General features: G+C 36.4%; 1 protein-coding gene and 1 long non-coding RNA gene across 11 annotated transcripts in view; one reads left to right on the top strand and one right to left on the bottom strand.

The window, feature by feature from the left end:
* The window catches only part of LOC145969368 (lachesin), a 157,972-nt gene that overhangs the window by 24,524 nt on the left and 113,710 nt on the right, over positions 1-19,738 (bottom strand). For all 6 annotated transcript variants that reach the window (XR_014438065.1, XR_014438064.1, XR_014438063.1 and 3 more), the window contains exons 6-9: positions 19,134-19,262; positions 12,122-12,241; positions 11,691-11,861; positions 5,151-5,400 (exon numbers count right to left, since the gene is read on the bottom strand). Coding sequence is in view for 3 of the 6 variants with exons in the window: in XM_083095442.1 (XP_082951568.1) it covers positions 5,151-5,400; positions 11,691-11,861; positions 12,122-12,241; positions 19,134-19,262 (670 nt within the window). In the remaining 3 variants the exon portion in view is untranslated. The remainder of the gene's footprint in view (positions 1-5,150; positions 5,401-11,690; positions 11,862-12,121; positions 12,242-19,133; positions 19,263-19,738) is intronic.
* The window catches only part of LOC145969370 (uncharacterized), a 159,072-nt gene that overhangs the window by 42,466 nt on the left and 96,868 nt on the right, over positions 1-19,738 (top strand). The window lies entirely within an intron of this gene.

Genomic DNA, 19,738 nt, shown 5'->3' with positions numbered 1-19,738 from the left:
TCGAATCTTTAATCTTTTGTTAAATTAAATTATGATAATATTATAATATATTAGATTTAATAAAATATATTACAATTGGTAAATGGTTAAAGTCAAATTAATGCTCGTACAATATTAATTTCACTCTTCTCTATTTCTGCATTATTCGGGCCTCCTTAATCTAACATTATGAATCATTACGAATCGAAATGGACGCGTTTTCGAGCTGTCTTTTTTCAGATATATTATACAATGTAGTACTATACGTATGATCTTTATAATTTCTTAATTGTTTCATATATTAAATTGTTTCGTCGTGATAAGGACGATTTACATGATAACAGATAGTCAATACATGTTTAATAAGCGATGGCAACAATGATCAAAACGATAATTAACAATGATCGGTCAACAGAATTCGTCGATAATTTTCAGAGCCACGAAGACTCATTCACCGCGATGCGCAAAGGCCAATTCGATTATGTGATCTGAGATTTTTATTTCTCTTTTTACTTCCAACTCTCCTTACGCTTTACATATATTTATATATATTTATATATATATTTATATATATTATATAACCCTTGTAAACACACCTACGATCAACAATTTGATAAACCCTATTCCGTAATTTACACAATCTACACATAGACGTTTTCCCGCTTCCATTAATAATAATAATTAGACATCGCGATGTTTTTCTCTCTCACACGGCGCGACACTCACGCATGTACACGCACACGCACGCACATAAACAGGCATGTACATCCACTTATTGTGATTATAACGAGGCCCAATTGCGAATAAATAACGAAACAATCCTGTGAGCCTTAACGGCGTCCAACACTTTGGCCCATATTTTCACGTGGCATTAAATACGAAATTGACGATCGCGATAATATGATATTAATAATTTCCAATGTCACATTTGATTTGCATTATAATCGATACTATGGTAACTATGTAACAAGAATTAATTTAGATTTCGCTAAATGTTAAATTAGTCATGAGTTTATAATTCGTAATCAGATTTAATATAAACGTACAAAGAAAATACATAACTGAAATTCCAATAACAATTATGGATATTAGATGTAAGTTTTTATACGGATGACCTGACCTGACGATGCACACATTGTAATGTTCTTATTTCAATTTATACATACGTTGTCACACATGGAATATATTACTGATTATGAGATATGCACACATACATATAATAGAAAATAAAGCGTGTAATCAGAGAAAAACTTTGGTTTTTATTATATGAAAAATGACTCTATGCAAACTTCAATTTTTGTAATTACATCTTTATTACGACGATAAATATAATACTTACCTTAAGATTTAATGCCACGTAAAGAAGGGATCTGAAGCGAGCCAGTTGCCATTTCTTATTACACAGTATTATAACTCTGCGAAAACACTTTATATACTGGCAGACCGCGTGTCATTCTTTTCATACTTCACAAGTATAAAATATTTAACCTCGATACGCGTTAATCGTCCATTCACAATGTGACTGTCGGATGACATAATTGACAACGCTGTCGTAACGAGCGGTAGCAAAAGTGCTGTCATTATAAAGCGTCGCATCCTTTGTCTACCAGGAATATTCATTGTCCCATTAAATGGACGACTTTTATGTAAAAGGACCTGAGTGCCTTTATGTCACAAAATTGTAAAATAAGATTCTAAAGTTCTCTCTAGAGGATGTAATATCATTTTGTGCCATAAGAGAATAATTTATGACAGTCTTAATCTACTTAATAAACCAGTTACAAGATTAAGTTTTAACTATTCAAGTTTTGACTATTAATGGGTTAATAAATATTCCAACTCAAAGATATGTATATACATTTATACAGAAAGATGGGTAGATCTTTTTTTTTTGCTTTATAGTTTTTATATAAACACTTCTAAGATATGAGAATTATTCGCAAATATTCCCAACTGAAAACTCTCGACACTTGGTGCCGTTTATAGAAAAGCCGTCTAAATGGCATAACAACGCGCGGATACCTAATATTGGATTCGGAAGCTTGAAAAAAGCGATGTGGACCCTTGAAACGCCGATATTGATAAGTCATTTTAAATTATTCGATGCATGAAAATTGGAAATTCTTAAAATAAAAGAAGAATAACGAAGCCGAACATTTGGCACGTTTCTCTAATCGGGACGAGCAATAATTTTTCATTTTTGCTTTCATCTGCGCGTCTCGACGTTAATGAGACAAAATTATGTATCAAAATTCGTTTATCGAGTCGTCGCGTTTTCAACGAACCACAGGATTTTCCGAAATTTTATATGTACATATGTGAGTCACAAATTAGTTTTAACATTAACAGGAAATATATAAATTTAAAACAAAAGCGTATGTCAAAGTGTCTTCAAAATTATGTAATTTTATGAATTTATTTATATGTATTGTATAAATTGTATGGCTTGCAATTTTGTTGCAAACTAAGAAAGAGAGATTAAGATCAATCTTAATATTCATATTTAATGTTGATACAAAATGATAGCAAATTAATGTTATTAATGTTATTACCATTTTTCCACGTGCGAAGGATTCTTATGATGTTACTAACTGCATATTTATAATTCGATATTTGAGTTCTTTGACAGGAAATTCAGTAGTTAGCTATTTACACACAAAGTACTGTTTTATTTAAAAAATTCTATTTTCTACTTTTTGTACGAAGCACATATTGATGTTTCTTTATCATGAAATTTTTTCACGATATAAGAATGGAAAGAGCAATCGCGGATCTCTTCGAGCTAGATAGGATATTCCAGATCGATACACATCTATCGGTCTAAAAGTGCAAAAGATTATATTTTCAGAGCACAGATGAACCAAACACGAGACAAAACATCTCTGTTGTGTCTTGAAGAAGTTAAAAATTTAACGTAACTGTCTGGATAATTTCGGAATATTAATAAAAGAAACATCTCCAATTATCTGGATTAACCGATATATATGTATTTGATAATCAAATTGTCGATAAAAATATGTCGATACGATTGCTTGCGTAATGTAAATATGTAAATATGTTAATGAGAAAATTTTCAATTACCGTTCTGTCATACGCGTTAATTTTTTCCAGGAAAGAGTATCAAATATGTATATATATTATAGATATTATTATATAAAGTATAAAAGTAGAAGCAACATCTCTTTTATATAATTCAGAGATGTCTCAGCATCTTTCAGATGATCGAAATTGCAAAGAGATTAGTGTGATAGATGAAGATATATCAAGAATATTCTCGTTCGTTTGGTCTGAATTTCGAGAAACGCAATTCGAAATTGAATTTCCCTGGATACGAAGAGATACGTATTGCGAAATTGCGTGCGTCACGCACGCACGAGCGGAAAGCCCGGCACTTCGCTTTGCTCTCGTGTAAGTAAAATTGTCTCTGGATTAGACACCGATACTGCAGCAGCTCGTTCCACTTGATCGCGGCTAATGCGAATTCACTCGATGGGAATTTGCGCGTTAATTAAACATGCGCGATTTCTCGCGCGGCAGTCGCTGTCGGGAGCGTTTCCTCCGGCATCGGTAACGACTCGACGTGAACGACGTTCGCGTAATTGATTCCGCGTGTAAAGCCGCCTCGCCCACTCTGATCTGACGTTTCGAATGCGAGCTAAAAAAGTCCGGCGGTTTTATAATTATGTCATTGGGAGGGTGATGTGTGGCGAGACGCGGGTACTAACGAGATATCTCGTTAAGCCGCAAACGGACAATCACGGTAACCGTAGCTCGCGATGACGAAACGAGCAAAATTTCACAATCTTTGGTGTGCCGTTAACATTTCGTCGATATTCGTTAGACTGTTAATTTACATGGGCGTTAAGTGGAAGAGCGGCTACGTTGGATCGATGTTACACGAGATATATGGATGGCTTTTATATTAAAGGCATCGCCTATGAATTAAAATTGAAATAGGTTCCTGAAAATTGTTCTCGAAAAAGAAAATATAATATAGATGTCAAGATGTTAATTCGCTCGATCATAATAATCTAAGCAATCTTTAACAAATCAATTATATTCAAATTTATCTATTATAATAAATTCTTCAATAGAGATGCAATTGTATATTTATAAAAAAAGTATACAAATTTCCTTACTACTTTTTAAATAAAAGGTGAAATAGCATTAACATTTTATACAAATATCTTTAAGATATGAACAGAATTATTAAAAATGTCTTCGATCAAAAATATCCCCAGCAATCAAACATATATAAAAGTCGTCCATATAGTACTTTCATATCGAGCTTTTGCGAGAATTAATATTCTGTCTCGCAAGTGTCGTATATTATTTTTAAATGCCGTATTTTATATATGATATGATGAGTTATATTACGTATAATTTGATTTAACATGTCGCTTATTCCTTGGCTTCCAAGTTTCTGCTTCTATTTCTACATATGCGGATATTATTATTATCGTCTACTTTCGCGTTTCAAAATAAAATTTTATGAGAGATGCCTTTGTTTATCAAAATGTGAACTGGGCAGATGTTTAATTATCGCAGAATTGACGTTGATAGAGACTTCAAATTCCACAATTGTAATTTTATAATCCGTCATTTCACATCGCAAATGAAATAAATAATAAAAACGCAATTATTTCTTTCTATTAGGAGAAAATTGCCCGGTAAAAAGCTGTTACATTTGGTTAATAATTAAATTTATATCATAATTCGTCTTCTAATTTCCACAGAAAAATAAATTCGCTATATTTCCCAAATACACTGTATTGAATGTATTTTAACATATTATCATTTCATATATAAGTAAAATATATTTAAAAATATAAGATTTACTTCTTCTAATAATATGAAAATTTCTGTTCTGAAACTTTTTACTCGATTCAGTGAATTTTCTTTCAAACTTATTTCAAATGTTGTATTATAATAGTATCCTTCAGCAACGTGGCGCATAATAATTATTTCCATATAAGATATTATGACTATTACGTATCAAGGAAGTACCGATGCCAAAATTTGGTCGACGGCAATCATGGATCGCCAAGAACGCGACTCGATCGGATTATTTCGCCGCTATCTCGTGCAATCTCTCTTAGAGTTAAAGCTAGAGAATCGAGCTCGTAATAAACGTATTTTGAGTGTGTAAGAGTAAATTCCGTCTATCTTACGTCGAAGCGAGCAGATGATGCAGCGCGACTAGGATGATGGCGATGATCACGAGCGATGCGCTCTGTCTCGACGTGGTGGATGTCGAATTGTCGTCCTCATCGAAAGCCGGTTCTAGGGTAGATCCCGTTTCTCTCAATGGGCCCTGATGCACGTGATTCAGTCTGTGATCGCGATCGCCGATCAAATCGCCCGCATCGTCCTCCGATCGCCGGTCACCCGTCTTTTTGGAATGTTTAGGCAACTCCATGTCTATAACATGATAAAGATGCATTTGACATGATAAATGTATAACATGAAAAGTAGTTTTTTTTAAATAATTATATTTTTATGAAATTATTAGCATTTTAAAATATATCATTTTAAAATTCATTATATTGTTTAAGGAGAACTGGACATGTATTAATATACTCCTGTTTAGATATTTCCTTTAAAACTGTCTTTCTCATTTTTTAAATCTTCAATATCTTGCAGACAAGTCGCTGTGTTTAAAGAAGGTTATGTGAACGCGAGAATTAAACAGTGATTTTTACAAGTTGCCGAGTCGATGTAGAAAACGTTGGAGTTATCGATATTTACGCCGCGCATTGAGAGTGTCAAGTTTGCAGTTCCTTCCGTTATTAAATTCAAGGCACGATCGTCGAAACATTATTTCAACTGTGGCCAACCAGTAGTCGGCTATACGGGCGCGAGTAGATATCATTTTTTTCTCCGCACGTGCAGAACCTGGATGGAGGATATCGCGCGATGTTTTTACGCTCCACGTCACCCGATACACGCGAGGTGAATAAAAGTAAAGTGAGATTTCCTTTTTGGGAATTGTATCGCGATAGGTGTGCAGTTTGTTGCGTGCAAAATGGAGAAAAAAATATCAATTTGCTTTCTTTCTTTTTTTTTCTTTGCTTTCAAAAAACCTTTTTTTCAAGGTGAGATTTTTATATTTCGCATTTACCACATTTCTCGCGTGAATGTAACTTTCTCTTTGGGATATAGTGCATTTTTTCAACATTACTAAATATTCACGGCACGTTACATTGAAATTCAACGAGCGAATGATGAGCAAGTCGATACGTGATAGGGGATAACGCGAAGTTGCAGGAGGAAGAAAGAAGGGCAACGATATATATTTTATATGAAGCACCCCGTTATCTTTTTCGTGTTAGCTTCGCTCTTTAGGAAATATATAGGTAACGCTAATTTTCTGTACTGATTCGATACACATGCTTGTCTCGCAATGTGATTAAATTCTATCTACATTGAACATTTCTGAGAGCTCCATAATTATTGCTTTCATTAATTTTTCCTATAGATATATCACTCTTATAAATTATATTTCAGCCTTGTAGAAAAATGCATTTCGGTTGAAAAATGTCCCGTAAAAATATATATAATATTTAATTATAATAATATTATTTGATTTGATTATATAAATTTTAAACATTAATGCACATCTCATTATCCTAATTAAATTAATGTAACCGAACTCTCGTAACGTTAGAACGCTTAACCCGTATGTTGATTATATAGCTTCGACGAAGCTACCAAATACCAAAATCACAGGGCTAATTGACAAGATCGTGTTTCAATGACATTGAATTAGGTATCTCTCTGCTAGCTCTAGCTATTGCTAGTTATTACGGAGCGCTCGAATCCTGTAGCGAGGCGCAATTTCCATCCTAATTTTCCTTTTGCTCTCGGTCAACTCCACTTAGCAATATTGCTAATGAATTTAATTCATACGCTGAGTAGATGTAAATTCTCGATGCAAAAATTTCACCTTTGATTCGCATAAAAAAGTTACATTTATTACTCTCAAATTGCAAGTCGTGCAAAGCCTTTTTACTCGCGCTCGCGATGCGAAACATTTTCGCGATTACGTTCCTCTGAAAATTTTTATTCTTTTATTTATAAAAGTTGATTCCACGATCGTCAATTCTTCGAAAATAAAAATTTATCTCCCGCGACACCCCGTATACAGCTGCTACGAGCGAGGAGGCAGGTTGCGGTAGACCGGTGGTTAGAAGAACTATAAGAAGAAGTAGAAGAGTGGTGCGCGCGTGCGGCAGCCCGTCGAAATAGCAGTTTAGCACTGATAACACTTGGCAGACTTTTATCGATCATGTCTGGCAACAGATGGCTCACCCAATTCCGGACGGCGCGTTTTGTCTGGCTGGCTGATAAACGATAACTAATACGAGACACAGGAGTACGCGGGGCCAGGATGGCGGAGAGCAAGAAGAGAGATAACGCCAGGATGGCGGCCACGTTAGATATTGTTTCACGGTCTTTTAACCGGCGACGTGACGGCCCGATGATCTTCGCTATTGTTCCGCAGCGCTTTTTTGGCGACGCGCAACTTATATTCTATCTGATCTAGAGGGAGTCATTATTGGAAACACAAGCGATTCTTGCGGAAAATTCCCAACATTTTTCAAAGTTGCTCACTAGCATTGATACTTCCTCTCGATAATACCGCTTTTCTTTCCTATACAAGGCGAGGATATTATTATTTTTTAATTTCTTTCGTGATAAGCTGTAGAACCGTAACAAAATGACTGTGAGAACTGTACACATTTGATCTCTCAAATTATTAAACGTCGTCAAATTATTGAAAAGATGCAATTTTAAAATTATATGTCTTTTTGTGAAATTTATATAATGTAAGTGCGCTGTCGGTTAATTATAATGGACATATTCGTTATGAATCATCTTTTGAATTATGAAAATAAACGATAAGCGAGTTAATTGGAAATATTGGAAATTCCTCTCTATATAATATCGCGAGAGAAATCAAAATCCGTAGACTCTCTTATAATTTAAAGCAACGCGATCTTCATCCCGGAGATACGCCGCGATTCCGATATCGAGTTGCCATTTATCAAGGTAAATCCATAATCCCGACCGCGCGCAATCTGTGACAAGAACATCCCCGGAAGAGCGGTGGAAAAGAGGACACGAAAAACCGGCACGGTGCGGATAGAAGAGAGGCGAGGAGGGGAAAGGGGTAGGACAGGCGGGGGCTGAATGGAAAGCTCAGATATTGTTTCGCGGACTTTTGATCCTCGACATGACGCGCCAACATGCCGCTCTTCTTCCGCGTAGCCTTTTGATTCTCACCTTCGACGTAGCGCCCTTAAATCTACCGAATCCTTTTCTCTCTCCCTTCCCGATGTGGACGAGCGCGCGATCTTTTTATCCTGCTCTTCGCGCCCCGTTTACACCAGCGGTTTAACGGTTAATCCTTCGAGCTTATCTGATCGCGTGACTTCAACGAGAAGCTCGAGCATGCCGGGATAACATCGCGCTTCCTCGTCCGCCCTTTATACGACAGCGCGATAAAATTGCCGTCATTAGGGTTGCACGCTCACAAGCCGCGGGGGTGGTTAACTCGCGAATATCGGACCTGGCTTTGTCCCACTTGTTACGTCGTTTTATCCGTGCTGCGATTAAGTGATAAAGGTAAACCGAAGATGAGACTTTTCTTACGTAAAAAGTATCGCGCGACGGAAGTTTTGCGTCATTATTTCTTCGATAGCAATTTATTTTCCCTCCTTGAGGCTCTTTGATGCATTAATGATACGTGTTGAGGTATTTTGACGCACAGGATGCGAGGATGCAGATTGAGATTGTGCAGCCGCGTGTGAATCCGTAATTTTATGCTTGCTTCTCGTCGATAACTCGCCAGGAATTTTGCCCTGATCGTGCGACGTAGAGTTTTCGCTGCAATAACACGCAAAGCTCATGACATGTAATGCGACGATAACGCAATAACTCGGTTCTTTCGTAGTGATAAAATAACTTTTAGACAGATTATCATATATAAAAGTTGCGCTCTGCAAAGATGCTAATGAAATCGTTAAAAAATGCTGAAATATTATTTATTTTACAATTTTTAGGAATACATAATGTATCGCGTATGTTTTTGAAAATATTAGGCCATGAAAATTACATGTACGCATTAAATTTTTTATTGAATGAGACTGTAAAGTAGTAAAGCACATGCATACGCGTCCTTTGTGAATAATCAACATTAATGCCAAAAACAGAGAATAATTCCGTGAGTATGTACCATACTATATTGCAATATTACGGTCATTCGATCAATATCTATTTCATCATTTATTTAAAAGCGCGAGATCGAGTGTAATGAATCGTATCTGTCACATTTATTAAGTACATCATTTTACCGATTTTCTGTATCATATATTATCTATAATCCGCGACGTATATCAATGGTGATCAAATCTGGCATATATCGTTAAACAATAAAATCGTAAAGATAAAATATTAATTTCGTTTAATTTTGCAACAACATCAAACCGTCACTCTTTCAAAAATGAAATTTTCATTTTGAGGATCATGTGATAAATAATTTTAGAGATTACTAAAAACGCATAGTGCTTAATTTAGAACGAATTTTAATGTGTGTTTTTGTCCTAGAAATCGCGTTTGCTTCAAGTTTTTGCAATTTGATCATTACATTTTCCATAACTCAGTTAATCACTCGCCAAGGATAAAAAATCACAGAACATTCTAACGCATAAATGAAAGAATTGATTACATTTGATCGTTATGTTATACTAAGTGCAACCTCGTAGGTCGGTCGCAGCTTCGCCGAGTTTTTTTCTCGCGCTATAAAGCGGAAAATTATGTGATGGAATCCGATAAATAAACCGTGAAAAAAAATAAGGATGCACATCGCGAGAGTAGCGGGAAGTTATGAGCGCACTTACGGTTGATGACATACCGGCAAGAGAATCGCGTCGTCCGCGAAAAATGTGTCTTTTTTTCGTTCGTTTTTCGGTTGTAAAGAGGTGTCAGCATACACGTCGTAAATGGATCGTAACGTTCAATCAACGTGAAGAATTATGAGGCACTACTCATGACGACTTATTACGCTCGCAACATCACACGAGATATTCGAGTTTCAACCGCTCTAATGTATATCTTTTTTGTTCGCTATTAGCTTATATAACAAGATGCGATATAAATTTTATAAGTCCTAGAAAAGAATAAAAGTAATATTGGTAAAAATTTTTAGTAAAATTTGAAGATCTCGCGATTACAATTTTTTCAAGATATTCTTCTTATGTAAATTTTTAATAATAATCAATCAATTAATTAATTAATTATTAATTTATTGATATTATCTGTAAAGAAATTTTATGACATCTTACGATTTCAATTGTTTGATTTTTGTGGAATGTTAATATTAAAGTTAATATTATATAACGGCGAAAAAAATGTTAAGAGCAAGTAGACTTCGGGAAGAAGAGAGTAGATTTGCAATCACGCTTAACCGATAATATTGTAAAGTACTTTCAAGATTACTGACTTAGGTATTTCATGGATATACGCCAGCGGTCGACGATGGTATTTCGCGGTCACACAATGGAAGCGAAAATTCCATAAATATTATACAGAGAGTACAATATTATCTGCATCGCGAAATAACTTACGGTTACGACGGGGAAACGTGGCTAAGAAACTGCAGAAATTCCTGTCTCCCGGCGCTGGTCTCTCTCCGATATCTTAAATAATAAAACTCGAGGAGGAACTTAATTCTGCAAATACCGATATCTTGTAATGACGGTCGCGTGCGGTTTCTTCGAGATAAATTCCTGAGATTACCAAAACGACGAGTTGGCGTTAAAAAAAATTACATAAGCGTGAAATATTTCTGCTCAGATTCACTCGGCGGGCTTTTTGTTAAATTATTTTTCCTTCATCTCTTTGCCACATAAATCACACTAAATCATATGTTCATGGCAAAGAAATAACGAAAAAGAAAATCAATAAAAATGTTTCGATTTTTATAAGGGATTTACGCTGTTATTGCATTCGCGCAAATTCAATATTTCTTTATGCGATAGAAGCAAACGATACAGAAACAAGCAAACACCTAATTCTACACGTAAATTTAACCGTTCGCCATTTTTGCGGCGACATATCGTTACGGAACGGCGAGAAAAATACCATCGTGTTGCGTAATGCGCGAGAAGATCGTTGCCGTCGATCGTTCCTGCGAGATTGCGACGTATTAAATCGCGCGTGTAATGGAAACGACGATGTCGCAGTGATACGCCATACTTTTTCGCCGCCGAGATACGTGCAGCTGTGACCGCGCTAAGATACGTAGTATCCTGGGCTATTTCAGATCTTTCACAGAAAAGTATTTACTTTCACTTTTTGGAAAACTTTAAGTCGTACATATTCTTTGTAAAAAATTAATTTTTATTTAACTTAATTTAACTTAAATTAATTTTTATTTAATTAAACATTTATCATTTGCGGTTTATTTTCAATATCTTTGCGTTAATTTTTTAATACTCAAATAAGTTACAATTACTCAATAATAAATTTATATCTTCCGTTTGCCTACTCTTCTAAAATCTAAGTTTATATACTTTTTACACTAATTATTAATATTGTAAATGTAATGATTTGCATCTGAGTGAAATTTTTCGAGAGTCTTTGTAAATTCTAACTCGCAGGGAGATTTTTTTGTTCTTATAGATCTTGTGTTAACCGTCGAAACTTACCATAAAGTCGGATGTTTCCCTCGGCATCACCGATGGAGTTTTTCGAGATGCATTTGTAGCCACCCAGATCGTGCTTCTGCAGATTCATGATCACTAGTCGCATTTGCACGCTGTATACCGATGTTTTTATCTCGGACATCGCGTACTTACTGTTGCTGATTATCATTTCGTCTGCAAAACGACGTTTGAGAAATTAAATTGTATGATCAAAAATAGGATAAATATGTGTAAAAAACAAAGTTAAAATTTCACGTTTTTGCACATATTTTTATTGATGCCAAAAAATTTTTTATTTAAAATTGTATGAAAAAAAGTATTATATAATGTTACTTAAAATAACTCCGTATCAACTGATTGAACTGAACGATAAGATCTTGACTTTCCAAGTAAATCAAACGACAAGAACTGTACTGATTGCACTGTCCTATTACCTGATTCTCGAGTCCAGTAATTAATGGCCTTAGGTGACGCTTCCACGTGACAGACCAACGTGACGTTAGTTCCGATCGGAGCCCCGACCAGCTGGTTCGGTACCTGGACCATCGGGTGAACTGCAATCCATAACAACTCGATCAGTCGCAATATACCCGATCAGGCTCAGACAACAACAATATTGCCGACACATCCGTGCTGTCTGAGCGCGCGTACGTGTGGTTTCTCTGGAAACTAATTTCTCTAATTGAACGTCTCGCTCGTAACGCGCCACAAAGGATATTTTTCCGGTTCCTTTCAAAGCAGAGATTTCGGGATATGGGAACAATGGATATATCGCGCTACTTGCGCAATTCAATCGCCTTACCTCGCTGTTACATTGTGGTCTCTTTGTGCGAATGCGTCATTAGCGAGCTGCGTGTACTTTACGCTAATGAAACACGCTGACAGATTGTCATTTAGTAAGCGAGCAGAAAGGGGCACACTCTTTACCTCTCCCTCCTCTTTATCTCTCTTTCTCCTTCTATTTCTCTCTGTCTCTTGATAACGTCTCGCTACCTTTCGTTTCGAATATCGTAAGCAGCTTTCTGTGAGCTGCTTACGTTTTAACAGGCGACCGCGCTGAGCACTTCTTCTTCCGACCGAAGCTCGGCCAATGTTGTGTCGTCACAAAGCGCTTACAGTAGGTTTTACAGCGGCTACTTAGCCCCACCGCGATGTTAAATTTTGTTCCCATGAAAATCTGTATCCCATTGAACTCTCTCTTATTTCTGACATACTTCAAACGTAAGAGAAATTTCTCTACATATTATGAATGTATCATATTCTACGGTATTGTTTGATCATAACAGTTGTTGATAATGAAATTGATATATCTTATTATATTAACAAGATAAAAAAAATTAATTTTTAAAATAATGATGTACCAGAAAAAATAATGTATTGTTATGTTTTTATTCGTCTTACATAATCTTGAATCAATAGTGAATTTAAATTGTTCTATAGTAAAATTTATGCAAAAATATTTGACGTAAAACTTCGCATATATAGATATATATATTTTTTATAAAAGAAGAACCGATTTAAGAGACGATAGCTCTTAGAAGAAAAAGGTCAAAAGACGTCTTAAAGATGTCTAAGGATGATAAGACGTCTTTTCGCTTTTTATCTTTCAGTCTTATGTTATCTGAGAGACATATCCAGATATCGTCACAATTTTTTCTCTCGTACGATATCTTGAAAAACAGGGATGACGATAAAAAGACAATATTCATTTGCATAAAAATTCAGAATATGGATTATTTTATATTCATAGTAAGTTCTAAGATTTGTCTAACGATTCTATATTAAAAGATAACGTTTCGTAAGATTAGGCCGTACTTTTAATAAAGATTAAATCGGCAATATTAACAGGCGGGTGGCGATATTACGTACGTGGTAACAGAAAATTAAGATGATGGCGCCAGATAAACTGGCCGTTTCTTCGTTGACTCTTCTTGGTCGACTCTTTATCTGGAGCGCCGCTTGGGAAATATATGCATTCGCGCCGCGCTTGTGCACACCAAAGATTCCAGCTCAGTACCGAGACGACACTCTTATACGAGAAAAAGGAATATACAAGGGCGTCGGACGACAGGATAGCCATAAGTCAGGTCTCATATCGATATCCTATTATGAGAATCTGGTAATTTCACGTTGCGGTTTTCACAGAAAAGTTGTTTCCGCGCGTTAAGCGGTTTCGCTAGAGATACGATTGCGATATTAACGATCGCGAGGCGATTACGAATAATTAGCAATTACGGTTATAAAACGCGGATGAGCGGAGAGAAAGTGCGGGATGAATGATCAAAACGCGAAACACAGCAACGGGGCCACTTTGGCGCGCGTTAATCCCAACGCGTGGACTATCTCGGCGAACAATTATGCGCCGAATTGAATCACGTTTTCGCCTCTGAGCACAAGCGCGTTATATCGCAAGAATTGATTTATGAATCCCTTCTGGCCGCGACTGGGGAAAGAGAGAGAGTGTGTTTTAATTGTTTCGATTTGCCGGACGTGTTTCCCAAATCTGTCGCGTGATTTTCCGGCAGATTTACGTGCAAACTTTCGATCCGTTCGCAGCGGCACCGATTTCGCGCCACGCGGCGTATGTGATGAATATTCGCGCTGGGAATTCTTCGCGTAACGTTTAGCCTGGTACGTGACGATAGGCGACGCGTTTGCTCGGATAACAAACAGCGAGATCGCTCTGCATTACTCTTAATTGTGAATGAACCCGCGGACGCGAAACTCGGCGAAACACAAATACGCATTTCGGCGTCGGACATTTCGCCATCAAGCAGTTGCACGGGATGCAAATTCTCCCTGTGCACCGACCGTTTATTGAACATCATCGCCTGTCGTAAAATCTATAAGAATAAAAATCCAAGTCCTCGTACATCGAATCGATTTTTCTGTGATAAATATAGCTCCTGCTTATTAAATTAAATTTTTTTTAAATGGCTATATGTATAGAATAATGAAATTGAATATATGTAAAGAATAATTAAATGTCTCAGAATCATTTTTCATAGACTCCTTGGATTCCTTTCTTTTTAATGAAATATGGATATAAATGAATATCCCCCCTTTCAATATTAATTTTAACGTTAAATTAAATTTCTATTAAAGAAAAATCAATTTGATCGTTTCTTTTATTATTTATATCCATACTTTTAAGCGTTTCGAAGATTTATGTAATATAGATTTATACATCAGCACGAACTAGAAGAATATATTTAGCGAAGAATGTTTTTGAGAGTATCCTGCTTACGTACATAATATGCAGTAATGTGCAAGTTCACGATGCGGTATCGTTCATAAATATAGCTGTGCTAAAATAAACTGCTCGAATCAAATCAATCAAATAAGTCGCAGCGATATCTGATATCTGTGCCGCAAAATAGACGACCGATCGATTCGAAGCAAAGGACCCTACCAGGGGGTCGACCGCGAAGCACAATTGAGCCTGCAAATAAGTATGGTGTAGGCTAATTTCTTTCGGCGCCTCCGCTAATTAAGCGAAGCGAGCCGCCCTCAAAGCGCTTATAATGCGGTCTGTGGCGTGAAATTGCATTCGTCGCGTTCATACTCCAATCTAATGCGGTGTAACAATTTAATGCAGCGTAATAATTTAATGCATTACGTGCGATTCTCGATATCACGCAAAATCCCCTTTAGATAGATAGTTCCCAGATCGATTCGCAATTGAGTTGAATGATGCGTAAAAAGTAATATTCATTCGCGATAAATCTTTGCTGTCAAACTAAGATAAAATCTGTGTCACTTTTTAAGAGAGAAAAATTGGATATTTGATGACAAAGAGAAGTTGAATTGTTTAATTAGTAGCTTTTAATTTATTATGCGCTACATCGTATTTTCTCCAACCCAGTATTTTGACGAGTAGCGAAATTACAGGAGTTTATATTAGTATATAAAAAGCCACTACTTATTAAGCAAACGATTAATTATAAAGAACCGATGAGACAGATGAGTAGTGTTACTCGTAATAAGAGTGATATAATTATCCAAGTTTTATTTTTCGCAATCCATGTTAAACGATATTTTTGTCATTATGACAAAAATAGACGCTGGCGCGTGTGTAATCCCGAGATAGTAACCGTGGCAATATCAAGTCTACTTAAAAGGAACCAATAGCGCGACATAAAGTCAACTTACAAACGTTAGAGAGGCTTGTTATTGTATTTTCAGGTCAACCAGAGCGGCGACTTAGCCCGTATACGGCTTCGGGTGGATGGGAAATTCGCGCGATCCGCGAGAGAAGCAAGATTTCCTCTCGTCTTTGCGGACGCGCAAAGGACTCGGTATTTCTGCGGTGATAAGATAAAGCTCGATCCTTTTCTATGGCGTTCGCGCACTACTCCGGTGTAATGGTTCTTTGTTAAGAACCGGTGTTAAGACCACCGTATCGAGACTCCGCGAGCGTTACGGCATTTCCGGCATTGTGTTGCGTTGCTTTTCTCAGTGGTCCCGTCCTGCCGTGTACAACGATATTTATCTAACGCGTAATTACGCGTCCGAGTTCCGTGGAAAAGTTGCAAACGGAGAACAGAGAGAGAGAGAGTCGCGGGAGATGTAACGGAGAAGTTAAAATGTTGGGACTAAGTTAAAACTGGAACGGACGGCGAGGTGTTTAAAGTTTCCGAGTAAAGTTCAGCTTGTCACATCTTGCAATGATTAGATCAGGGCTCGGTCTGTCTTTCCCGAGTCCTTAACTAGGAAGGAACTTTCATTCTGTCCCGTGGATGCCGATGACGAGTGAGCTCCGAGTACAATTTTGTTTGCGGGAGAAAGAGTTTGGAGCTGTTAATTTATCATCAATATTCATATCAATACATTTTGATAGTGATTGCGATAAGAAAGAGAGATTTACATTTCATAAGCAAAGTCACCCAATTATATTTCTATAAAATATAAGATTTACGATAGAGTTTTATAATTAATAGCACCAAATTTTATTGCAAGCGTCAAGGTAAATGAAATAAATAAAACAATATATCAGCGACACCAAAATTACTAAATATTGGAAATATCTGTCGATGACAAAGTAGCGTTCGTGTAATCGCGAATGGCATTCGCCGATGATTTCAAACATTCTTCCGACTTCCAAAGGAACTCGGGCGCTTTGGCGTTCGTATCACGCGATCGTTTGAAGCAATCGGCCGTCTGCCACGAGCAGTTCCATATTCCACGAATGAACTGCCACCCCCTCGCGTTACCCACAATACCTATGGGCCATGCTGGTCGTGCGAATTTCGCGGCAATAGCTCGCGGACGCGGCTTCATCTACGACGTATTTCAATGAAACTCGATTATTCCGCGCGCGATCTTATCGCGGAATGCCTGAGGGCAGGTGCGAGATGGCGCACAACGAGCGTACATGTACGTCCATAGCTACGTACATAGGTACATCCAATTTCCGACGAGGAAAATTACCTCCCCTCGCTAGGATTTAAGATATGGTCGGGTTGGTCGTAACCGTGCGACTTAACTCGCTATCGTCACACCACGCTTCCCCAGCAATGAAGCTACTTCTTGCCGTGCTCGCCTCTCTTTTACACCCTTTTAACGAGTTTAAAGTTTCTTGATGTATGAGAATTTATTTTGAATCCAATTTTTCTCGTTCGCGTAAAATATTTAAATCTACTTGATTATTGATTGCTACAATCAATAATCACAGCAAATTGGAACCGATGAATTTACAATAGTTGTTTTGATTTCACATAAATAATAAATAATAATAAAATAATTAAATAAATGCCTCTTGTTATCGTATCTCCATTATCGCGATAAAATTTTCATTAATACGTTGCAGAATTTGAATTTGGTTTTATTACAAACTGCAAGGGAAATGTATATTTATTTATTCTTATTTTATTTTATTTTATTATACTTGTGTGGTTTTCTTTATCTCTTAAAACAGCAACATTTTTATATATTATGAAGAATATAGATAACTAAATTTGTCTCATAATGATTCTCGAGAAATTGAATTTGTAACATTCCTTTAATACAGCGAGTGTCTTCATTTACCCTCTTCGCGCAATCTGAATGTAACCTTATTGCGTATATATCGTCTTCTCGCTAACCGTCTCTCTTTTACGGCGGCGGTATAAATGCGAATGTGTTGTACCATCGTCGCAAGTGTAATTTTATTATCTCGCGCCCCTTCCCGACACTCTCCATCATTCTGTAAAGTCTTCCCTTCACTCTTGTCGCTGTCACGCGCTGTTATTTAAGCAGTATTTTACCTTTGGTCTTTTCCTCCCTTTTGGCTCTTTCCTCTCTTTCCCATTCTTAGCTATAGTCCTCGTCATTCCCCATCTCCCTTTTTAAAGAAAGACCCTCCTGCCTTTGGTACAGTGAAATTATGCAAGAGAAGGTGACGATGGCTATCTCGTCGGCTACAACCGACGCTTTTCTTCATCGTTGTCGCGACGCCTTATATTCCCCTCTGCAAGACGTCCCTCGTTTTATACCGAGAAGTATGTCTCGCGCGGATAAGGCTACTGCCGGCAGTTCGCGGAGTTTACACCTCTTGGGCGATTGCTCGAGGAAATATTCTGGAGCTCGAGAAATTGTGACGTTATACAGCTAGTAAAAAAAATCTCGACTACTATTCGCGAACACGCTCGTTCTATTTTTATCTTACGACCGTTTCTCGCAGGATTGACACTAGTGATTAGTCACTAGCATTAACGAAAGCTTTTAGTGGTAGCAAGTTTTAAGAGATTGCTTTTGTAAATGATTCGTATTTATTTATTTATTTAACGCACGTTTATATTTTGTTAAATACTTGATTATTATAGAGATTTAAAATGTATACAAAATATTTATTATGTTATTAATTTCGAAATAAATTAGTAATCATAAAATATAATTAATAAATACAAATTTGTTAAAATGTTATTTAAAACGTTGCAGTAACCGGTTTGATTTATCAGATATTTTATATATTTAATAGCTATATATATTTATTGCATTTTTTGGATGAATATTCTGTAAGAAATAAACCAATTATAAATAAGTAAGCATTTTAATTAATGATTAACTGATAATTTATGCTATTGGCATTTCATGAAACATGTATATGATTTTATTATGAACACACAGCTGCAGATTTATAAATTTTAATCTGTAAAAACTCGCGCGAGATTTTTATGCAGTTTGTTTTGTAATTTATTACAAAGTCTGCAATGTTTACTTTATAAATTTTAATGTACATCCTTTGTGCTGAGTTATCGCTAGAAATTGCGCGATCGTCCCACTGTTATTTTTCACTTAGCAACGATTGTAACGTTTGAAAGTTTTAGCAAATCTCGTTTCAGCGATATCCGTATTTTATTGCAAAATTAACAAAAGATTATCGAATTTGCGATATGAAAAAATTTTCTTGCGACATGAAGCGAATTCGCGTGTGTTCGATGAAGTAGTAAGAGGTATATTACTTACAATGCACGTGCAGCATCATTCGTTTGCTGACTGACGGGGGTACTCCGTTGCTGGCGATGCACAGGTAGGCGCCCATCTCGCCCCTCGTTACTTTCGACAAAGTCAGCGTTTCGCCTCCTGCAGTAGGTACTGCAATATGCAAGCGCAAGGAACGGCCTTAGAAGTTAGCTCGTTACATATAATCAAAGTGTGCAACGTTAATACCTGATCGGCTTAACAGTTTAAACTCATACACACAGACGCAGAAATGTCCACGTGGAAATTTGCCGTTATTAAGTTAAACCTATTTCTAAAGTAGTTTATTACAGAAGTGACAATTTTCGATTGCAAGTTCTTACTAGATATGATATTATCGAAACTAACTTTCAAAAGAAAATGGAAATATATTATCTAAGTATATATTTTGATATTTTCTTTGAATTTTGCATTAAAAATGATATGTATATCAAAGATGGAAAGTCGTTTCTTAAATAAAATTTCGTAACAAAATTCAAAAAGAAGTGGCCGATTAAATTTCGTAGAGGATACAGGCTATTTCGGCGAGATCAATTTTAATTGTGCTGACAATTGCGCTTTCAGTAAAAAAAATCTGTTCGGAGAATATC

Source organism: Camponotus vicinus, unplaced genomic scaffold, assembly GCF_025532165.1.
Source record: "Camponotus vicinus isolate PSW18456_S1 unplaced genomic scaffold, iyCamVici1.0 SCAF_3, whole genome shotgun sequence".
Taxonomy (NCBI): Eukaryota; Metazoa; Arthropoda; class Insecta; order Hymenoptera; family Formicidae; genus Camponotus; species Camponotus vicinus.
The sequence above is the reverse complement of the archived record's forward strand: the minus strand, read 5'-3'. Positions and strand labels throughout refer to the sequence as shown.